This window comes from Eubalaena glacialis, chromosome 15 (genome assembly GCF_028564815.1).
Source record: "Eubalaena glacialis isolate mEubGla1 chromosome 15, mEubGla1.1.hap2.+ XY, whole genome shotgun sequence".
Lineage (NCBI taxonomy): Eukaryota > Metazoa > Chordata > Mammalia > Artiodactyla > Balaenidae > Eubalaena > Eubalaena glacialis.
Window position 1 is genome coordinate 5,039,572 of NC_083730.1, and position 18,483 is coordinate 5,058,054.

The window sequence follows — 18,483 nt, forward strand, 5'->3', positions numbered from 1 at the left end:
GAATTTTTGTGAAATCAAAATGTAAAAACTATATGCACTGGATAATTTAAATGGTCACAAAATGTGTTTTCTTGCACCTTTGCTATCTCTAGCATTAGAGACCTTTTCTCACTAAGAGCATCTAATTTACTGACTCTGAATGTAAAGAATTTCATTGGAGGGTAGGGATTTAACTAATATCTAAGCATGGCTACATGTTTAAACTCTCAGAAAGCCTCTGCTTAAATATCTTAGAAAGTTTCGAGCAGGGGTGGCACTTGCACAGTAACCCATTGTATCAAGTATGTCTTGTTTTAATCATCTTTTCTTCCAGGATCCACTTCATTCTGTTTCAGTATTATCAGAATTTTAGGACTGACTGTTTTCCTATGAAACGTTTGTTAACCTGATTTTCATCATAATTAAAAAATTTAAAAGAGTTAAAATCACAAGTGGAGAGAATGGGCAAACTGTTTTAAATTGGTCGAAGGAAAAAAAAATAAATAAATAAACTGGTCGAAGGGTTTTACACTCCCTATCCTGTATCCCTAGACACGCCCTCCCCCCGCCACCAAGTACAATCTCCTGTAGCTGCTTTTTCATTTTTCCTTTCGCCTGAGGTTCAAAAGTGCCCATTCCTGACTTCCTAACACCAGTCATGCTTTCTAGGCATTTCAGATTCTTACAGTGTTTTGTAAAATTCTAAAATCATAGAAATAGATGGGAGATTAAGGATGCATCTCAACATCCTATTTATTTAGGCAGATGAATGAAATGAAAAGGACACTTCAGAGAACTTTCCGGGGCCTGGCGTCTCCTTGAAGCCCCAGAGGAAGCATCACAGGCGTGAGGTCTCGCGGGAGGAGGGTGCAGGGGCGTCGCCTGGGCTGGGGGAGAACAAGTTGACATATCCTATTCCGCTCGTATGTTTTGGAAGCGGGGGTGGTTGTGTTTTTCTCATTACTCCGGGCAGACCTCGTTTCACTGCGCTTCACTTGATCGTGCTCTGCAGATACTGCGTTTTTTACCAGCTGGTTTGTGACCTCCCTGTGTCAGCACGTCTGTCAGCGCCAGTTCCTGACAGCATGTGCTCACCTCTTGTCTCTGTCACATTTTGGTAATTCTCACAATATTTCCAGCTTTTTTTATTATCACTATATTACGGCAATCTGTGATCAGTGATCTTCGACGTTACTGCTACGAATCACTGAAAGCTCAGATGATGGTTAGCATTTTTTAGCAATAAAGTACTTTTTAAATTAAAGTATGTACATTGTTTTCTTAGGCATAATGCTGTGCACACTTAATAGACTACATTATGGTGTAAGCATAACTTTTCTATGCACCAGGAAATCAAAAAATTCCTGTGACTCGCTCTATTGTGGTAGGTCTAGAACCAAACCCACCTGCAGTAATATCTGAGGTCTGCCTGTAGCCAAGAATGCGTCCTCTGTCTTTCATTGCCATTTTCAGTGTGAAAACCTGATTAAAAATACCAAGGAAATTAGCTATTTGTACCCTTGGGTCTCTGCATTGGTTTAAGTCATGAGAATTGTAATAAGCAGAGCGTATCAATCGAGAAATGATTGAAGATGAGGGTGCAGTGTGCCTCTTGTACAGGAAGCGTCTGTTTGTTGCCTTCCATTTGGAGATGCACGGCCAGTTGTTTTCTGGATGTTTCTCTGATTCCTCCCTCTCTCAGTTTGCCTTCAGAAATCCTACTGAAGATCTTGTCCTACTTGGATGCAGTGGCCCTGCTGTGCGCCGGATGTGTGAACAGGCGCTTTTATCACCTGGCCAATGACAAGTAAGGAGAAAACCAAATCTCTCTGTCGTGTTTGATGGTGTTTTGATGGAAGTCGTGAAAACTAGTAGGAGCTTTTTAACCATTTTTTAGAATTTAAAAGAATTTCAAGAGTAGTTTTATACATGAGTAGGAATATGTCTAATGTGTGATATTTTCAAAGGTTTGCATTTCTCTGCATCTCTTTGCGTGAACTGAAAAAGATGAAGCTTGTTGCTGGTGTAACTGTTGGAGAAAGTGGCTTTTGGTCTGCTGTCCGGGAGGGCTTGCTGTCCCCGAGGCAGGCAGACTTACCCACACAGTCTGCGGCGGCACTGTGGAGCCTGCCCCTGACTAACCCCAGCCCGGGCCTTGCAGAGCAGACCCTAAAGAAAGACAAGGCAGGGGCTCCCTTAGGTATGTGTGGGGAGAACCGAAACTTGCCAGCCGTGGAACTTGCTTGGTGGGGAAGCGTAAAGCGGGCGGGATAGGAGAGAACATGCGCTCAGGGAGCCTTTGCCCTGGAAGCAGGAGGCCAGTGGGGCGCCCCTGGGCTAGTGGAGATCTATGAAAAGAGGGATGAAACCCCTTCTTTTGTTTTGTCGCTGTGATCTTTGTCTGCAGCTCAGAAGTTTATCTTGGGGGCGAGACAGTGGAATCCTGCAAACTTCTGGTGAGGTTTGTGGTGTCTTGGCTTTGAGGTCCCTCTGTCCTTGAACATCGAAAGATCAGACAGATACTGATCCCACATGGAACCCCCGTATCAACCAGGGAAAAGAGCAAGATAAGGGGGAATGCGGATTTCACTGGTGGTTTCATAGGGTGAGGAAACGGAGAGTAACAGATGGAGGGCTGTGATAGTGTTGAATCTTGGAACGCAGTGAGCAGGAAACGTCTGTACAGTGGCTCTCAGATGCCGGTCCATGGAATGGCTGCATTAGAAAAGCTGGGAGAGTTCAAATAAATATTTGGATCCCTGGTGTGTAGATTTCTGAAGATTTTAACTCTGTGTTCTAGAATCTGTGTTAAAAATTTCTCCAGGTCGTACTAATGAGCAGCCAAGTTCTCATAATGAGAAGGGGACGTGTATTATTCTCTGGTTGGGCCGGGCGGTTTTCTTATCTCTTAATTTAAAAAGATATTTCCTGTATTAGAGAATACACGTCTGTGTCAGTATACGTGCATAGTGTCAATTCCTGAAATAGTTCTAGAATGAATGTAGGGCAAGTTTTGTGTGTCTCTTCCTTAAAGACCCTTAGTAAGAGATGAAGACATTCACTAAAGCAAAGTGCAGTGAGGCATTTTTCAAGGAAGGGGTCAACTAAATGTTGAAAACTGTAGCTTTTTTGCAGGTTCTTACCTTACTCAAGGATAGAACTCAGACTATTTAGATAAACTAATAAATTATAAGTTTCTTAGTCTCTATCACCTCTATCCAAGACCCACACGGGGCAGGCACTGGGCCTCTCAGTGCATTTGTGGGCTCAGCTCTAGTGAGAGTCTTTGCATACTTGCCCATCCCACTTTCTTGGAAGTAGCTGTCCTCTAAAAAGCTGAGCTTCTTAGGAAGTTACCCTTAATAAAGTTTGTTTCCTTTTCTGGAGGAGAATCTTAATTGTGTCAGTTGAATTGTATTTTTTTAAAAATTTATTTATTTTATTTATTTTTGGCCGCGTTCAGTCTTCATTGCTGCGCGTGGGCTTTCTCTAGTTGCGGAGAGCCGGGGCTACTCTTCGTTGCTGTGCGTGGGCTTCGCTGTGCGTGGGCTTCTCATTGCGGTGGCTTCTCCTGTTGCAGAGCACGGGCTATATAGCACGTGGGCTTCAGTAGTTGTGGCACACGGGTTTATTTGCTCTGCGGCATGTGGGATCTTCCCAGACCAGGGCTCAAACCCGTGTCCCCTGCATTGGCAGGCAGATTCTTAACCACTGCGCCACCAGGGAAGTCCCTGAATTGTATTTTTAAGAGTGTGCTTTCATAGCCAGACTTCATAAAAGGATGTATTAACAACTGGATAGGTAAACGATGAGTGTTTCTGAAAAGTTAATGGTACTTTCTAAGCATTGTCTGAGGAGAGGACCGGAGCCCTGCTGTAGCCAGTTATACTGCTGGCTTTCGGGAGACACGCTGCAAGGGGGGGGCCTCCCTGCCCTGCGTAGGGCAGCCCTTGGCCTGAGCACCAGTCTCTGCGTGGGGTAACGGGGAGGCCTACATCGGGCTGGATCTGGATCATCACATGGGGGGTTATTTTCCAGCCCTCTGGGAAACACTGTTTATCAAAACATTAAATTGGCCCTATGTCCTGAACAACCTGACTGAAGTTTTTCTGTGCTTGACTGATAGTCAGATTAGACAGATATGCTCTTGTCCTGAAATCTGCTTTAGCTTTTTAACAAGGTGGAGCATTTTGTGATCAAGAAATGAATGTATTTGGGTTTGGGGACTGTGAAAAGCATCCTAAACTTGAACTTTGTGTTTTATAAATAATCAAGGGGAACAATATATGTAATATTTTAATTCCATAGACGTTTTTATTCTCCTGAGGCTCCACTGACCTTGAATTAAGTGAGATAATGTGTGTGAACATGGTTCATCACAGGAGTGTTAGGATGGTTACTGTAACCAACCGAGGGTGTGGAGTCGAATTCCAGCGTTGTGGCTGATTGGCTCTCTGAATGTGGATACAGTTGTTTGAACCCATTTCTTTGTGCTGTTGAAGCGGCAGTGACATGCAGGGGTTGAGGCTGCGTGGATTCAGTGGCAGTTCTGTCACTTATGTACAGATCTGGGCCAGTGCACTTTGCATCTGGGCCTCAGTCACATCATCGGTTCAGCGGGGACAGTAGTAGTTGCTACCTCATGGGTTTGCTGGGGGGATGAAGTGAGTTAATGCATACGAAGTGCTGAAGCAGCGCACAACACCTGGTGCTCAAAAATGTTAACTGTCACTGTTAGTTGTCATTAATCATCTTTACTTTTTTCCTCTTTGAGCAAGCAGTCCATGTTCATTGTTGAAAAATTAAAATATAGAAAGGAAAAAGAACATACAATTCCATACATGTCAGTTACTGTTGACATTTCTCTGTGTGTGTATCTATCTGTATCTATCTATCTATATAAAACTCCTTTCTGCTCTTTTCAAAAACATGTATGCATTTAAGATAGGGAATCATATTGTATACACTTCCTGCTTTTTTCTATAATAGATCTTCTATTCAATTATTGGTGTCAGACGGCAGTTCTTATTAGGGATGGTACCAAATAATATGAGATGACTCACTTTAACTCAGCCCCGGGAAGCAAGCTTTTCCTGTTAGTATGTGTTTCTAGGCTTGGTGAATCTAAAACCTCACACTACAGTTCAGTTTAACATATGAACAACTGTAAGTGTTCAGCTTGACTTGTTCATGGAAATAGACTATTTAAAAGTGATTGCATATCTCTAATTTAATATATTGCTATTACAGGTGCATTACAGTGTCTCTTAGACAGTTAACATATTTCCTCTCTTCCCCCAGTTTTATTTGGATCAGAATCTACTCAACTGCCTTTTCACCTAAAAGATCTAATTGGAAAGTTAATTCAGTAGAGAAGACAGCCGTGTCTATGAACTCACTGTCAGTTGGGGATAAAGACGCTGGATATTGGAAGAAAGAATATATTACAAAACAAATAGCGTCTGTAAAAGCAGCTCTAGCTCGGGTTCTCAAACCTCTCCACCCTTACACAGGCCTCCCAGTTAAGACCAAAGAGGCCCTCAGGTAGGCAGGCGTGGCTTCTTGAGGTGGGCGTGGTGGTCATGAGAGGGCCGTTAAACACTGAGATACACCATCACCTTAAAAAAGAAGGGTGGTGTAAGTTCCAAGTATTGTGTGTATGGGACCGATGTGTGGTTTGTATTGTGAGGGACTGTTGGATATTTTGTGCTTTTGTGTATCTATAAAATATATAGTATTTTCCTATTCCATATATTTGGTTCAAAGGTTTTATGAAAAGCAGAAGCAGCCTGGTCGTCAGCTGTAGTAAAGCAGGAGATTCATTCAAGGCATCCCTCCATGGGCAGAGCCCTTTGTGTTCTTTATCTATGTATTGCCAGTTCTTGGAACAAAGCAGCTGTTCCGTGAGTGTTTGTTAGGTGAGGAGACAAGTCCTAAGAGAGAACTGTTGTGACTTGAAAATTTACGTCGGGCGTGTTCTAGGAACTTTGGCTTTGGCTTTTAGGGTACCAGGTGCTTTAGAGATGACATGTGATAGACTGCATTTTTTTTGTTTTTTGTTTTATTTTGCCACTAGGCAAACATTTTTTGCTTGCTTTTCTTTCTTCAGAATATCTGGTTTAGGTTGGGTAATAATATTGAAAGAAAATAGTGGAAAAGAACACATCCTGGAGCACGTTGATCTTTCCATCAACGATTCATCAATCACGGCTGTGTGGTACGGCAAAGACTGGCCACGTCTTGTCACACTGTCAACCTTAGATTTGTGTGGGGTGACGCCAGTGTTTATGAACCGGTCTCAAACCCCCATGAAAAACGGGTAAGTACTAATCAGCAGAACTTCTGGGTGAGGACATCTTATATGTAAGTGCCAGTTGGCCTTCCTTTTGTCATTAAAAAATACCAGTGGTGTATTTTAATTTGATTGCATCTTAAAGCCTTCTCTTTCATTCTGGATCACTATCATATAGGAAAAGCAGGGGTTTATCACTTCGATGACTAAGCCTGAGCTTAGGCTCCTCATACCTTGGTTATCTATAACTTAGGGAATGATATTCTCGTAATAATTTCCTGGATGATAGATGGCCGGCCTTTTGAAGTTTTTAGTTTTAACCATTTTAACACAAAGATATATAAAACTATTATATTTTCCTTCTTTAGTAAGGGATACAGTAATCATAGTTTGAACAGTAGATCATAAAGTCATTAATTTTTTTTATGTGCTTCTGTGTTGAACTTGGCTAGATATGCAGTCTTGTGCAGGTGACTTTTCTGTGCCTTTGTTTTCTCATCTGTAAAATGGGGTGATGACAGTCGTGATGTAGTGTTTAGCATGCGTGGCTGCTGTGAAGAAGAGCGAAACATTTCATCATCAAATGCATAAATCAGATGCGTGTGTGTCGTATTCTGATGCTTACTGAGTACTTATTATTATTCTGTCATGAGGTGGCTTTGCCCTGAGTTCATACTCATTATCAGGCTTTTGCTTTTCCCAAGAACTCTCTCATGCTCACTTTTCTCACCACTAGTCGTTTTCTTCCAAAAGCTGGACTGTGGCACACATAGCACCCTGACCTCCTGACATAAAATGTATGGAAATGCGAAGGTAGCTGCCTTCTCCTTCTCCAGTGTTGGTTTCCTGTCCCCGGCCTCCTCCTTCCCGCTTTCAGGCCCCTGTGACCTTGCAGGGCATCTGCGGACGTTGTTCTTATGCTTTGTGAGCTGCAACCCCACCGCGGGCTTTTCTCCCAGCCCTTGCCACGGAAGGTGTTGGGATCTCACTTTAGGGTCTGCATCTCCACAGAAGAACCACCTTCTTTGCTGGTTCCCCTGCGTACAGACACATTTCTGCGACTTGTCCCTGAGGACTTTGTTTGTGGTCCCTCCCTCTGGTGCTGGCTCTTTGAGGACTGTTTCCGTGATCACTGGTGTGGTTGTCGTGCCGTGAACGTGGAGACATTGTATTCCTAGTGCTAGTAAATCCAGGTCTTGTTGCGTTCCGAAAATATCCTTACTGCCGTGAAGAAAAACGCGGGAATTATTTTCCCTGATTATGTTAACTGAAGATATTTTGGAAACAGTTATTTTTTTGAATGGTACCTTTATTTGCATAAATCTCTGAAATTCTATATTGTATCATGACGGACCCCAGATTTTTCTAATGCGGTCTTTAGGTTTTATGCACCATGAAATTATATTTGGAGAATGAGTCTGCAACCTCTGTACTAGTTTGAACACTATGTTATTTGATATCATGAGATATTGTTTACAGGGATTAGGACAGAATTGTTAACATCAATTAAATGATCATGAAAGTTCATAAATGGATAGTGTTGAATTGTAAAGCTCAGTTAAAGATACTATGTTCCTGAAATTGTCATTCAGGTCAGGAATACTAGATACAGCACAGTGACAGAAATGCCAAAATTCATTGGGAAAATTCATTTAATGTAATTTATTTACATTAAAACTCAATGGACTTCAGACAGCACTTGATAAACAGTGGTGAACAAACACTGAAAGTGTTTTTCAGGAATCTCTTTTGATCGGCACTTTTATCGCAAGTTTGTGAGCAGATGCTTTCATCGTGCGGAAACAAATCCTTGTGCGCGTCTGTGTGACAGCAGAGGAGAGACGCGGTGATTCTGATTTGGGTCTTTCTTGTTTCCTCCGTGAGAATTTTTTTTTAAAACATTGAAAGCCTTATCTATGTAATTTGGAGTTTGCGTGTCCCTGTCATATGTGCCTTCCTGGTCGGACACTTCGCGCTGTCACTGTGGCCAGCGTTTTCCATTCTGCAGGTGACGCCCTGCGTCCCGAACTTCTGAGAAACGTGGGGTAGATGTCAACCTTAGTTTCTGCGCCAGGATGAACCCGTGAGGCCGAGGCAAAGGGGGACCAGCCTGTTCTCTGTGGAGTCCGTCCAGCTGGTCTGGAGCCTTGCGTCTGAGGGTGCGGGCTTCGGGCACATTGAGGGGTGTTCTCCCAGCCCCGCCGCCTCGTGGCCACACTGATGATGTCACAGCAGTGACTGCTGCGTGCGCTCTGGGGAGGTTCTCTCATTTCATTTCCCTCCCTCGAAGGTGGGGCCGTCTCCCCGGACACAGATGAAGGTCACGCTGAGACAGTCTGTAGGGCTGGAGCTAAGGTTTCAGCTCCGGTTCCCAGCCTGGCGTTCAGCCTCCCCCCAGTCTGCTCTCCCGCGCTGAGCGTACTTTTAGGTTCGCCCTCACGCGCACGCTCACTGACCACCTCTCCCTGACCGGTGTAGCTCTCAGTGCAGGAAGCTCCCTGAGTGAGGGGCCAGGGTGCTCTGGCAGCCAGGCATCTGGTTTCCACGCTTACGGCCCCCTCTGCTTTGAAACAGTGCATGGCCGAATGCCTTGGCTTTTAACTTCTGCTTAATGAATAGTTGAATACCTGTCACCTGCTGGCGTGTGTCTTAGGTGCTGGAGGCGCACCCTTGGCCCCAGCTCCTTGGAGACTTTCCTCTGGTGCTGAGCTGTGTTAACTGACCACTGAGATCGCCTCTCCCTCAGGGTGTCCTGAATTGCCTCTGGGAATGACAGACATCTCCGCCTACCATGATAGAGCGAATAGAATGTTTCATTCTGTTTATGTGTCATGATGAACAGTAGAGTTGAGTTGTGTTTTCTTACACATTTGAGTTACTTACTCTTAGACACTAATTCTAACATCGAGTTCATGCTGTATATCCTTCATGAAAACACTCATGATTTTGGTTTAAATTTATTTTCTGATGTTACAGTTTTCACCATCTCTGAGCTATTCTTGATAATAACCTTAAAAGGTAAACCTGCTTTCAGGCAGCCTACTAGACCCCCTACTTTTTTGTCATTTAAGGGATTTCATCTTTGCTTATGCATCCCATACATTGAGAATCTACTGCTGACCGTAGCGTTGTGCTGGGTTTTGAGGGGAAGAGGATAGAAGACGGTTCTTCCTCTCCCTCACCTGGGTGATTGTTCACCTCACTGCTGGCGGGGCCGTAGAGTTGACAGTAAGAGCCGGGGTGGGGAGAATAAGATAGACGGTGAGAAATTTGGACTTACCATTTTGCCTTTTATTTATACAAGTTGTTTCTCCTTATTAGCAATGTGTACATGATTAGCATGTTCTTAATAGTCTTTTTAGATGTGCCAAAGAGAATCGACAACACGGGGGAAGCCAGAGCTCATTTTTCTCTCTCCTTTCTTTGGCATGATGTTCAAAGACCCCGATGGCATTCTTTAATTGCAAAGTACAACCTGAGTCACTTAACCAAGTCCACCATGCTTGGCTGTGACAGGCTGATCCGGATCTTCTGCCTGCACCCGGGCCTCGTGGTGGGGCTCTGGAAGGTAAGCCCAGACCGTACCTGCCACGTTTGCTCCTGTCGTGCATGGGGTCAAGGGTTAAGTCCTTTAGACGTTCAGCGACCTCCTACGGACCTCACGTTCCCGGCTGCCTGGCCCTCGCGCCTTTGCGGCAGGTCTGCCTTTCTACCCTCGCCTGTGACGCATGAGCCCCTCCCGCCCGGGCGCTTTGGTTCACGTTACCCCGCTAGCATCCTGGGACTTTCCCCTTCCTCCTCCAGCCGGTCCACATTCCATCCTTGTGCCCCTTTCACGCCCTTCCTCTGCCCGAGCATCTCCTGTGCGTTTAACCTGGGGCCCTCAGACGCGTCTCGCCTGGAGCCGTGTAAGGATGGCAGCTCCCAAGTTGACTCTGGGAATAGCACTCACGTCTGTACACGGCGGCCAGGCAGAACCCAGGTCCCCACGCCAGCCTCCGGACCTTTCCTTCCCTCGTCCCGCTCTGGCCGTCGGGTCCTCTTTCTCCCTCACTCCCTCTGTACAAGGTGACTGGGGGCCAGGCAGCACTTGGCTCGCTCTGGGCTCTTGAGTTGGTCCATCTGGGTTGGCCGAGCGGATGCCAGGACTCTGGTTGACCCTGGAGAAGGGCAGCTTCAGGCTGCCGTCTGGGTCACCTTCCCCCGGCAGGGCAGCTGTGCCCGGGGAGAAACGGGTGTCGGCTCCTGTGCCGTCCTGTCCTGTCTCCTGCCGCCCGCCCTGCTGATGAGTGGACTTGGAGTCTAATCCCTCCCACCGGGTTTGCCAAGTCAAACAGGTCCTGCCACGGCTGCTGAGTGTGTGTGGGATTAACCTTGTGAAGTTCGTACCAGCCTTCTCTTTATCTTTGAAAAGACTTTGAAACAAGCTGGAACTAACAAAATATATTTCCACAGTCATCATGTGTCAGACAGCACTTTGATGTTTCATAAATACTAGGGTGTTAATCCTTTTGGTACCACGTGCTCTGCGTATTTGGGTGCATTGTGGTCCTGCTATCAATGTGACAGATAAGTCATATTAGACAGTGATAATGCGTTGGCACTGCAGGAATCTTAGGTTGTAAGAAACCACATCTATCTGTAAGATGAATGGGCTGCGATCTTCACAGTGACCTTATGAAAAATTAAAATATTTCAGTTGAAAAATGTATTCTTTTTCAGAGGGAGGAAGAACTGGCTTTTGTTATGGCAAATCTTCATTTCCATCACCTTGTGGAGCGGAGCACGTTAGGCTCGGCTGCTATGTATGTATCCGTATGTGGTGTATTAAATTTTGTGCAGTCAGCATAAAGGATTCGGAGTTGATACCATCTTAGTATCCTGAGAATAGCTACAAAGACATTCTGTCTTTAATCAGTAGACGGAAGCCAACAGACAAAATTACGTAGCAGTTGCTAAAAACATTGGATTATCCGTCAGTAGCTGTTTGCTTTACTTGTTCGGGTTCAGGGTGACGCACCTTGTTGAGTGTGATTTATAGGGCAGAGAAGCTTCATTACTACAAGATGCTAGTGCACTGAGGTGCTGCAAGTTCTCTGCAGTAGTTTGCATTTTCACGTCTTGAAAGGCAGGCAGACCCGTGGCCCACTTGGCCTGACCTGCAGATGTGTTTTTGCTTGGTTGGGACAGCGTGTCTGTTAATGAACTTAGGGTCATCAGGTGGGGGACATGCTTTCCGGCTCCCTGCTCCTCTCACCCTTCCCCTGGGGCTGAGACTGCCATATGCCTTTTTTTTTTTTTTAACGTGAATTGCTCCCCAGTGCTTCTGAGTTTGTTACCTTATATAGTAACGCGTTTCTTACTGAATGAAAACTCGTTCATTGTGGCTTTGGGTCTTCTTCCGGGGGAGTCCCTGAGCTGTAGGTCTGTTGTTGGGTGCATTTTCCTGCTGCACGTTCAGCCCTCTGGATGCCGAGACCACTGCGGAGCGGAGCTGCTACCCCGGGCGGATTTCAGAACCATGTTCTGTCATGGTGGTCTGGGGATGCGCAGGGAACACGCGCTTCTGCCTGTTTGTATGGAAGTTGGTAGAAGGAACGTGGGGCCGTTCTTCTGCATCTGTGGTACTGAACGTGATTGGGAATCTATAGAGGGTTGATGGGAGCTGGTGCTTTGAAGGGGTGTTAATTTTTTAAAGAGTATTTCCAGTTCAAGCATTTTAGCTCTGGTGTTGACAGATACGTTTTGTTTTGCTTTTTAGCCCCTATGAGCTGCCTCCTCATACCCCCCTTTTGGATGACAGCCCAGAGCGTGGACTGAGTGACTACCAACTCCATGTTGATATGCACAGCGGGGGAGATTTCTGCCTGTGTGGCACGTTTCGCAACCTCTCCACCAGCAAAGGTGAAACTTACTGAGTCTTTTGTTTTCAGAGTGGAATTCCAAGGCTGGAGAGGCGAGGGGACCACGTTTTATATCTGAGTTGAGAATTGCCCCCTGGCTGGCCCCTTAACCGTGTCCTGGCTCTCCGTCCTCCCAGACCCTGATCACTAGGACTTGTGCAGTTCCTCAGATGCTGGCCCTGTCTCCGTCATCACCGTCACCCCTGCTCTGCCTTCTGGAATATTCTCTGCTCAGCCTTTCTACTGGCACTTATTGCTTTGCCTTACCACATCCCCCCTCTCCCACCCCAACTTCTTCTCTTCTTTCTCAGAGGAATTTGGTAGATTTGCCAGCAGGGCCAGTGTAGAGCCCGTCCAGGATGAGAATAAAGGCAGCGAGCCCTCTGTACTGCACCAGCGTTGATCACGCTCACGGAAGCCGAGACACGGACTGGGGTGGACAGAGGAGGGAAGGGACACCAGTCAAGAGGAGGAAAAGAGGGAATGCAGTGCGCCCTGCTCTGGTTTCTCTGACTGGTTCCTCTTGCTCTCTTTGCTCTGTGTCCCAAGACCTTGAAGTTTGGTATAGAGACTTGCATAGACTGAAGTTTAACATTTGTCGTAAGAATATTTTATAGGGAAAACTATGCATTTCGTTTCTGAATATCCTGTTCCCCAAAATTCTTTTAGTTAATGGATTTGACATCCATTAATATTCCTTGCCTAAATCAGTTTTTTTGAGTTTAGAAAATGGTGGATTTAAAATTATGTCATTGTGTCCACATTTATTAGCTGAGCTTTTGTAAAGAGCTTTCCTTCATCAACTGGGTGGATTCCTGTAATGGTAGGGTAAATGCTTGCATCCTTTCTCTTTTAACCACCAATTTTCAGATTAGGAAATTGATGTAATTGTCGCCTCCTGTGGTGGGGAACGGTTTTGAGTGCACTCTCTCCTCTCTGTCTTTCTTGTTTAGTGTCACTTTGGACTCTTCGGTTTTTATTTACTCAGTAATTTATAATCAATTACAGACATTATTCTTTGTGAAGCTAAGTTTGTTCTTTGTGAAGTCCCCAGTTTGGTCAGTGGGATCCACTTCAGGCTGGCTTCTGTGCCCTTTTCATAACCTCCTTTCTTCTCTGAGCCGTCTTTGCATTTGTCTCGGGAAGATTTCTAGATTTTTCTGTGCTTGATGGCACTTCTGATAGAATTACGACAAATGTGTATATTAACCTAGGGTGGATTGACATCTTCGTCGTTGATTTACCCTACCCATAAATGTGGAGTGTCTTTCAGTTTGTTCAGAAATACTTTTATGTCTTGGAGGAGTGTATCAGAATTTTCTTCATACTAATTTTGCACATTTCTTAAGATTTTTAGTAAGTATTTCATCTTTGTTATTTTTGATATTATATCTCCTAATTGTTTTGTAATGTCTTTGTGTGGTTTTGGTCTCAGGCCACTGCTGATCTGATAGAATGAGTTGGGAAGTATTCCTAACTCTTGAATTTTTTGGAGAATTTTGGATACAATTGGCAGTATTTCTTAGGTGGTTGGTGGAATTCACCTGTGAAGCCATCGAGGCCTGGAGCTTGCTTCGTGGGAAGGTTTTTAACTACAGTTTCAATTTCTTTTACAGATATATGGCTATTTAGGTTATCTGTTTCTTCTTGTGTGAGCTTTGGTATGTTGTGTCTTTCAAGCAATTTGCCTAAATATTAAATAGGTTAAGATTGATCAGTGGGTTCAGGGATTTTTCAGCCTGCGTCTTCTACTGTAAATTTCTCCATGAATGTTTACCAGATGGTGGGTACTTATATCCATTATTTTATTAGAGATTGTAAAATGATGATCCCCTAATTCTGTCATTCCTTCTACATCTATTATTAGCATTCTTTTATAAAGAAGGGTTTTCTATTATCAACTATTTAATTACCATGAAATATAATTAATATAGGAATATAGGAATATATATAATATAATTAATATAGGAAAGGCATGGTACATGCTTAATTCTTCATTAATTTACAACATAGTGATTAATGCTCTAATAGTCTTCGAAGATGACTTGTAAGTTTTTTTTGGGGGAGGTATTATTATGAATTCATGGATTAAAAAAATAGAGGTTATGTATTTTAGTCCACTTGAAGTCATTATTCTTTTTATTGTTACTGTGATGTTCAAATTGTGCTGTCATCTCATCTCATCTGCTCCTGTTCTTTTGATATGAGTGTGGTCATCTTTGGTAACTTGCTTGTGTTCTAACAGGACAAGATACCTCAAGCTCATTTTGTCTGTTTCCTACCCAGACCTGGAGTTGGCCATTTTCCCTAGGAGCTCTGGTTCCTTTTTGTTCCCACTACACTATGGTATTTAGAGACCATAATCTGGATCCTAGGGATGCACATTGCTCTTGGGTTTTCATTTCTTTTAAGGTTTTCAGTAGGCAGAGCTACGAGGTTTGTAGATTTTATAATATTTAGAAATAAATCATGCATTCATTTAAATTAAAGATCTTGGGGTTTTTAATTAACCTTTTTTATTATATACATATATTTCTTTTCTTTTGCTGAAAGTCTTTGTTCCGAACAACATCAAAGTATATAATAATTTCAAAAACAGTACTGAAATTATTATTAATAACCTATCGAATGTTATTTTAATTAAGATTTTCCTTGTGGTTCTTTATGTGTTTAAGATATGTCATGTTAGAAAAAGTTAAGTCACCTAAAATAATTCTGCTGTGTGTGGTTATGCTACCTCTTTGATATACAATTAGAATGATTTGTTTCAGTTGATTTTTTATTTTTTCAGGATTGCTTTGCTTCTGTTTTTACATTTAAAAATTACATACAACATTTACATGGTCCAAAGTTGAAGTTACAAAACAATGTAGTTCAGAGACATTTACTTCTACCCTTGTCCCTTCACTTCTCTTCTTTTCCTCCCTTCAAAGTTAACCCTTTATATTAGCCTAAGGTTTGTTCTTTAAATGTTTCTTTTTGAATACATAATGCTATATATCAATATATTCATATTTCTCCCATTTTTTTTTTAAAATGAGGCATACTGTACTCCGTTTTAAGTTCCTTCATTTTTCCCAATTAATAATTTATTCTGGAGATTAGTCTTTATTTATTTTTTTAATGGGCATGTTGGTTTGTTTATTTATTTATTTATTTATTTTTGGCTGTGTTGGGTCTTCGTTGCTGTGCGTGGGCTTTCCCTAGTTGCGGCGAGCAGGGGTTACTCTTTGTTGAGGTGCGCGGGCTTCTCATTGCAGTGGCTTCTCTTGTTGCGGAGCACGGGCTCTAGGCACGTGGGTTTCAGTAGTTGTGGCATGCAGGCTTCAGTAGTTGTGGCTCGCGGGCTCTAGAGCGCAGGCTCAGTAGTTGTGGCGCACGAGCTTAGCTGCTCCGCGGCATGTGGTATCTTCCCGGACCAGGGCGCGAACCCGTGTCCCCTGCATTGGCAGACGGATTCTTAACCACTGTGCCACCAGGGAAGCCCTGGAGATTAGTCTTTAGAATGAGATACAGATCTTTTTCATTCTCTTTAAAACATCCATAGGTAGGTAGTTTGTTAATGTCTTTTTCCGTGGTTTCCAGTCTTTGCTGTTACAGACAGTGGAATAGCGAATATAAAAGGAATAGCCTTGTTCACACATTGCTTCATGTTTTGACAGCTTGTCTTTGGGAGACTTTCTTAGAAATAGGGTTGCTAGTTCAAAGGGGAAATGCAAATGTAACTTTGAAGGACACTGACAAATTCCCCTCTTACGAGGGTATTACCAACTTAATGGGGAATTAAGTTAATAAAATACGTTATCACTAAGTATGTTTGTTCTAGGTTTTTGTTATGTGTTCTTACAAGTTAAGGAAGTTTCTATTCCTGGATTTGTTGGATTTTTTGAAAAAAATCAGGAACAATTGTTAAATGTTATCAAATACATTTGGGCAACTATTGATGATACGATATTTTTTCTCCTTTACACTATTATAGTGAATTTCATTAATATATCTTCTATTGGTTAACATCCTAGAATCCCTAAGATAAGCTTCTCTTGTCATATGTATGCTTATTTTTAAGGTACTGGTTTCAGTTATTTGGTTTTTAGTGTTTTCCATTTAAACTCAGGGTACAGTTTTCCTTTATTTTTTATGTTTTAAATCTATTTCTGATTCCGTTATAATCAGGTTTTCTACTTTTAATTGAATCAGTTTTAGTATTTATATGATTTTCTAGAAATCATCTGTTTTCTTTAGGTTTATTTTGATCTTTTTCTAGCTTTTTTGAGTTGACTGCTTAGATTGTTTAATTTTCAGGTTTTCTTGTTTTTCTTCAGTGGTCTTTATGCCCAGAATCTTGGACTCTCAGAGTTAGGAAGGACTGGTGAGGTGATCTAGAGAATGACCCCTCCTGGGCTTGAATTTGCTCTGCCCGGAAACAGCCCACCCGCTTTTGTGAAGGTGTGAAAATTCGGCCTTTCGCTGAGCCCAAATTATCTTCTTTGTACTTTAACCCATTTACCTTTATTCTGTTATTTAAAATAGAGAATGAAATCTATCCCTTTTCCCGGTATACACTGTCGAGGGGACTGCTGACATGCCCCCCGTCTATACCCAGGGCACAAACTCGTGTGCTTGGGGCTGGTGTTGGCAGAGAACTTGTTCTCTCGCTCTCCAGGGCTCCAGCCCTGCGTCCTCAGGGGCCCTTCACTTCCAGCATTTCCTACCTGAGAGGATCTCTGTTCTCCAGGGGTTGGGTCGAGGTCTGTCTTAGGCGGGTGCTAGGACTTCAGAGGAGAGGATTCCCCCTCGTTCTCAGCAAATACAGCATCATGTTGATGAAGCTTTGTGTGTGTCCCTCACACCTAAGCTGTTCCCGTGATAATGATGAGGACGGGACGATGGTGACAGAGAACACGGATGGGCACTCATCAGAGGCGCTTGCTGAACGTTTCATATTTATATTAATCTCCACGGCAAGCCTGTGGGCTGGGCACCGTGATCTCTCCCGTGTTGTTAGCAGGGCGGCCGAAGTGGACCGTAGGCCAGCTCTTGAATCACGAGCCGCTGGTGCGCGGCGGAGCTCCGTCTGCCCCCGAGCCTGGCCGCTGCCTCCTCTCCACTGTACTTTGCAGTGATGTGCTTCTAGAGTGGATCTTCTTGTGTGTGTGACTCTGTCTTTTCAAGGTGTTGCCATCGTACGGGTGTCAGGCGGGGCCCTTCTCTGCTGGAGTGCTGACACACCCCTGAGAAGCTGAGATGGTCGTTAGGACACACAGGAGGCCAGGTAAAGTGAAGGAGGACAGGAAACGTCTGGGGGAATAATTCACCGTCATCTGTTGTTTTCACAGTGAGGAACACTTTCACCCTAAGACTTCGCACAAGGCTCGGGTGCTTCCTCTGCGTGTAGCTCTGCGACGAGGGTCAGCAGGGGGCGCCGTTGCCATCAGAGTTGTCACATTTCACCGGAGTACAGACTCAAACGCCTGCTACGGTTTTTGAGAAACTCTCTTGTGGTACCAGGGGGTATGTTTAGTAAATTCCAGCGATGTCATTGCAGGAGGGGATGACAGCACTGTGCCCCATCAAGGATAAATGTTCTGTCGTCACGTCCCTAGAGCTGGGAGCATCCTCGCCTGGCTCTGAGGGGGCAGCCTACGGGGAGTGGCAGGAAGGAGAGGGGACCAGGCCCGTCTGTGTGTCTGGTGCGTGCACTGACAATTGCTGGCGGGATGCAGGGGGCGTGCTGGCGGCGGATGCGCACGTCTCACGCACGTCGCCTGCCCTCCGTGACGGGTGCAGAGAAGCCTGCTGGGCCAGGTCGCAGGCCCCGGGGAGGGTGGCTCCCGGGGCTCCCGGAGGGCTCTGAGGAGGGGCAGGCCAAGGCGGGCCGGGGCTGGCGTAAAGCGAGTAGTGGTGGCGCTCAGACGGGTTAATGGGGAGTGGGCCGAACCCAGTTAGGAGGGGTCTCGAAGGAGCGGAAAGGTACAGCTTTAAATATGACGTAATTGATGGACAGAGCCTGAGTTTGGTCATTTTGTAGGACCGCTTCCAGCATTCCATCTTTAAATAAAACATTTGAGGCTGTACCAATTCAGTCCACAAATTCATTACAGTTCTATTAAAAAATCCCAAAGGGAATTTATTATGAAACTTGCCAAGTTGACTCTAAAATCCATTTAGAAATACACATGAATATGGAATCGTTGATAAAAGTTTTGTTTTAAATGTTTAAGTGTGAGGTAGTGTCATCTTTTCTCTGTACGATGTGTTTAGACTACAGAAAAACAATTAAACAGTTAAAAAAACCATGTACCTGCCACA

The 18,483-nt window shown here is 44.1% G+C and overlaps 1 protein-coding gene across 1 annotated transcript in view; it reads left to right on the plus strand.

Annotated features, from left to right (window-relative positions):
* FBXO15 (F-box protein 15) overlaps positions 1-18,483 on the plus strand; it is a 42,589-nt gene that overhangs the window by 10,304 nt on the left and 13,802 nt on the right. The window contains exons 3-8 of the mRNA XM_061169919.1: positions 1,682-1,786; positions 5,281-5,523; positions 6,089-6,298; positions 9,713-9,839; positions 10,994-11,076; positions 12,033-12,175. Of these exons, the coding sequence (XP_061025902.1) occupies positions 1,682-1,786; positions 5,281-5,523; positions 6,089-6,298; positions 9,713-9,839; positions 10,994-11,076; positions 12,033-12,175 (911 nt within the window). The remainder of the gene's footprint in view (positions 1-1,681; positions 1,787-5,280; positions 5,524-6,088; positions 6,299-9,712; positions 9,840-10,993; positions 11,077-12,032; positions 12,176-18,483) is intronic.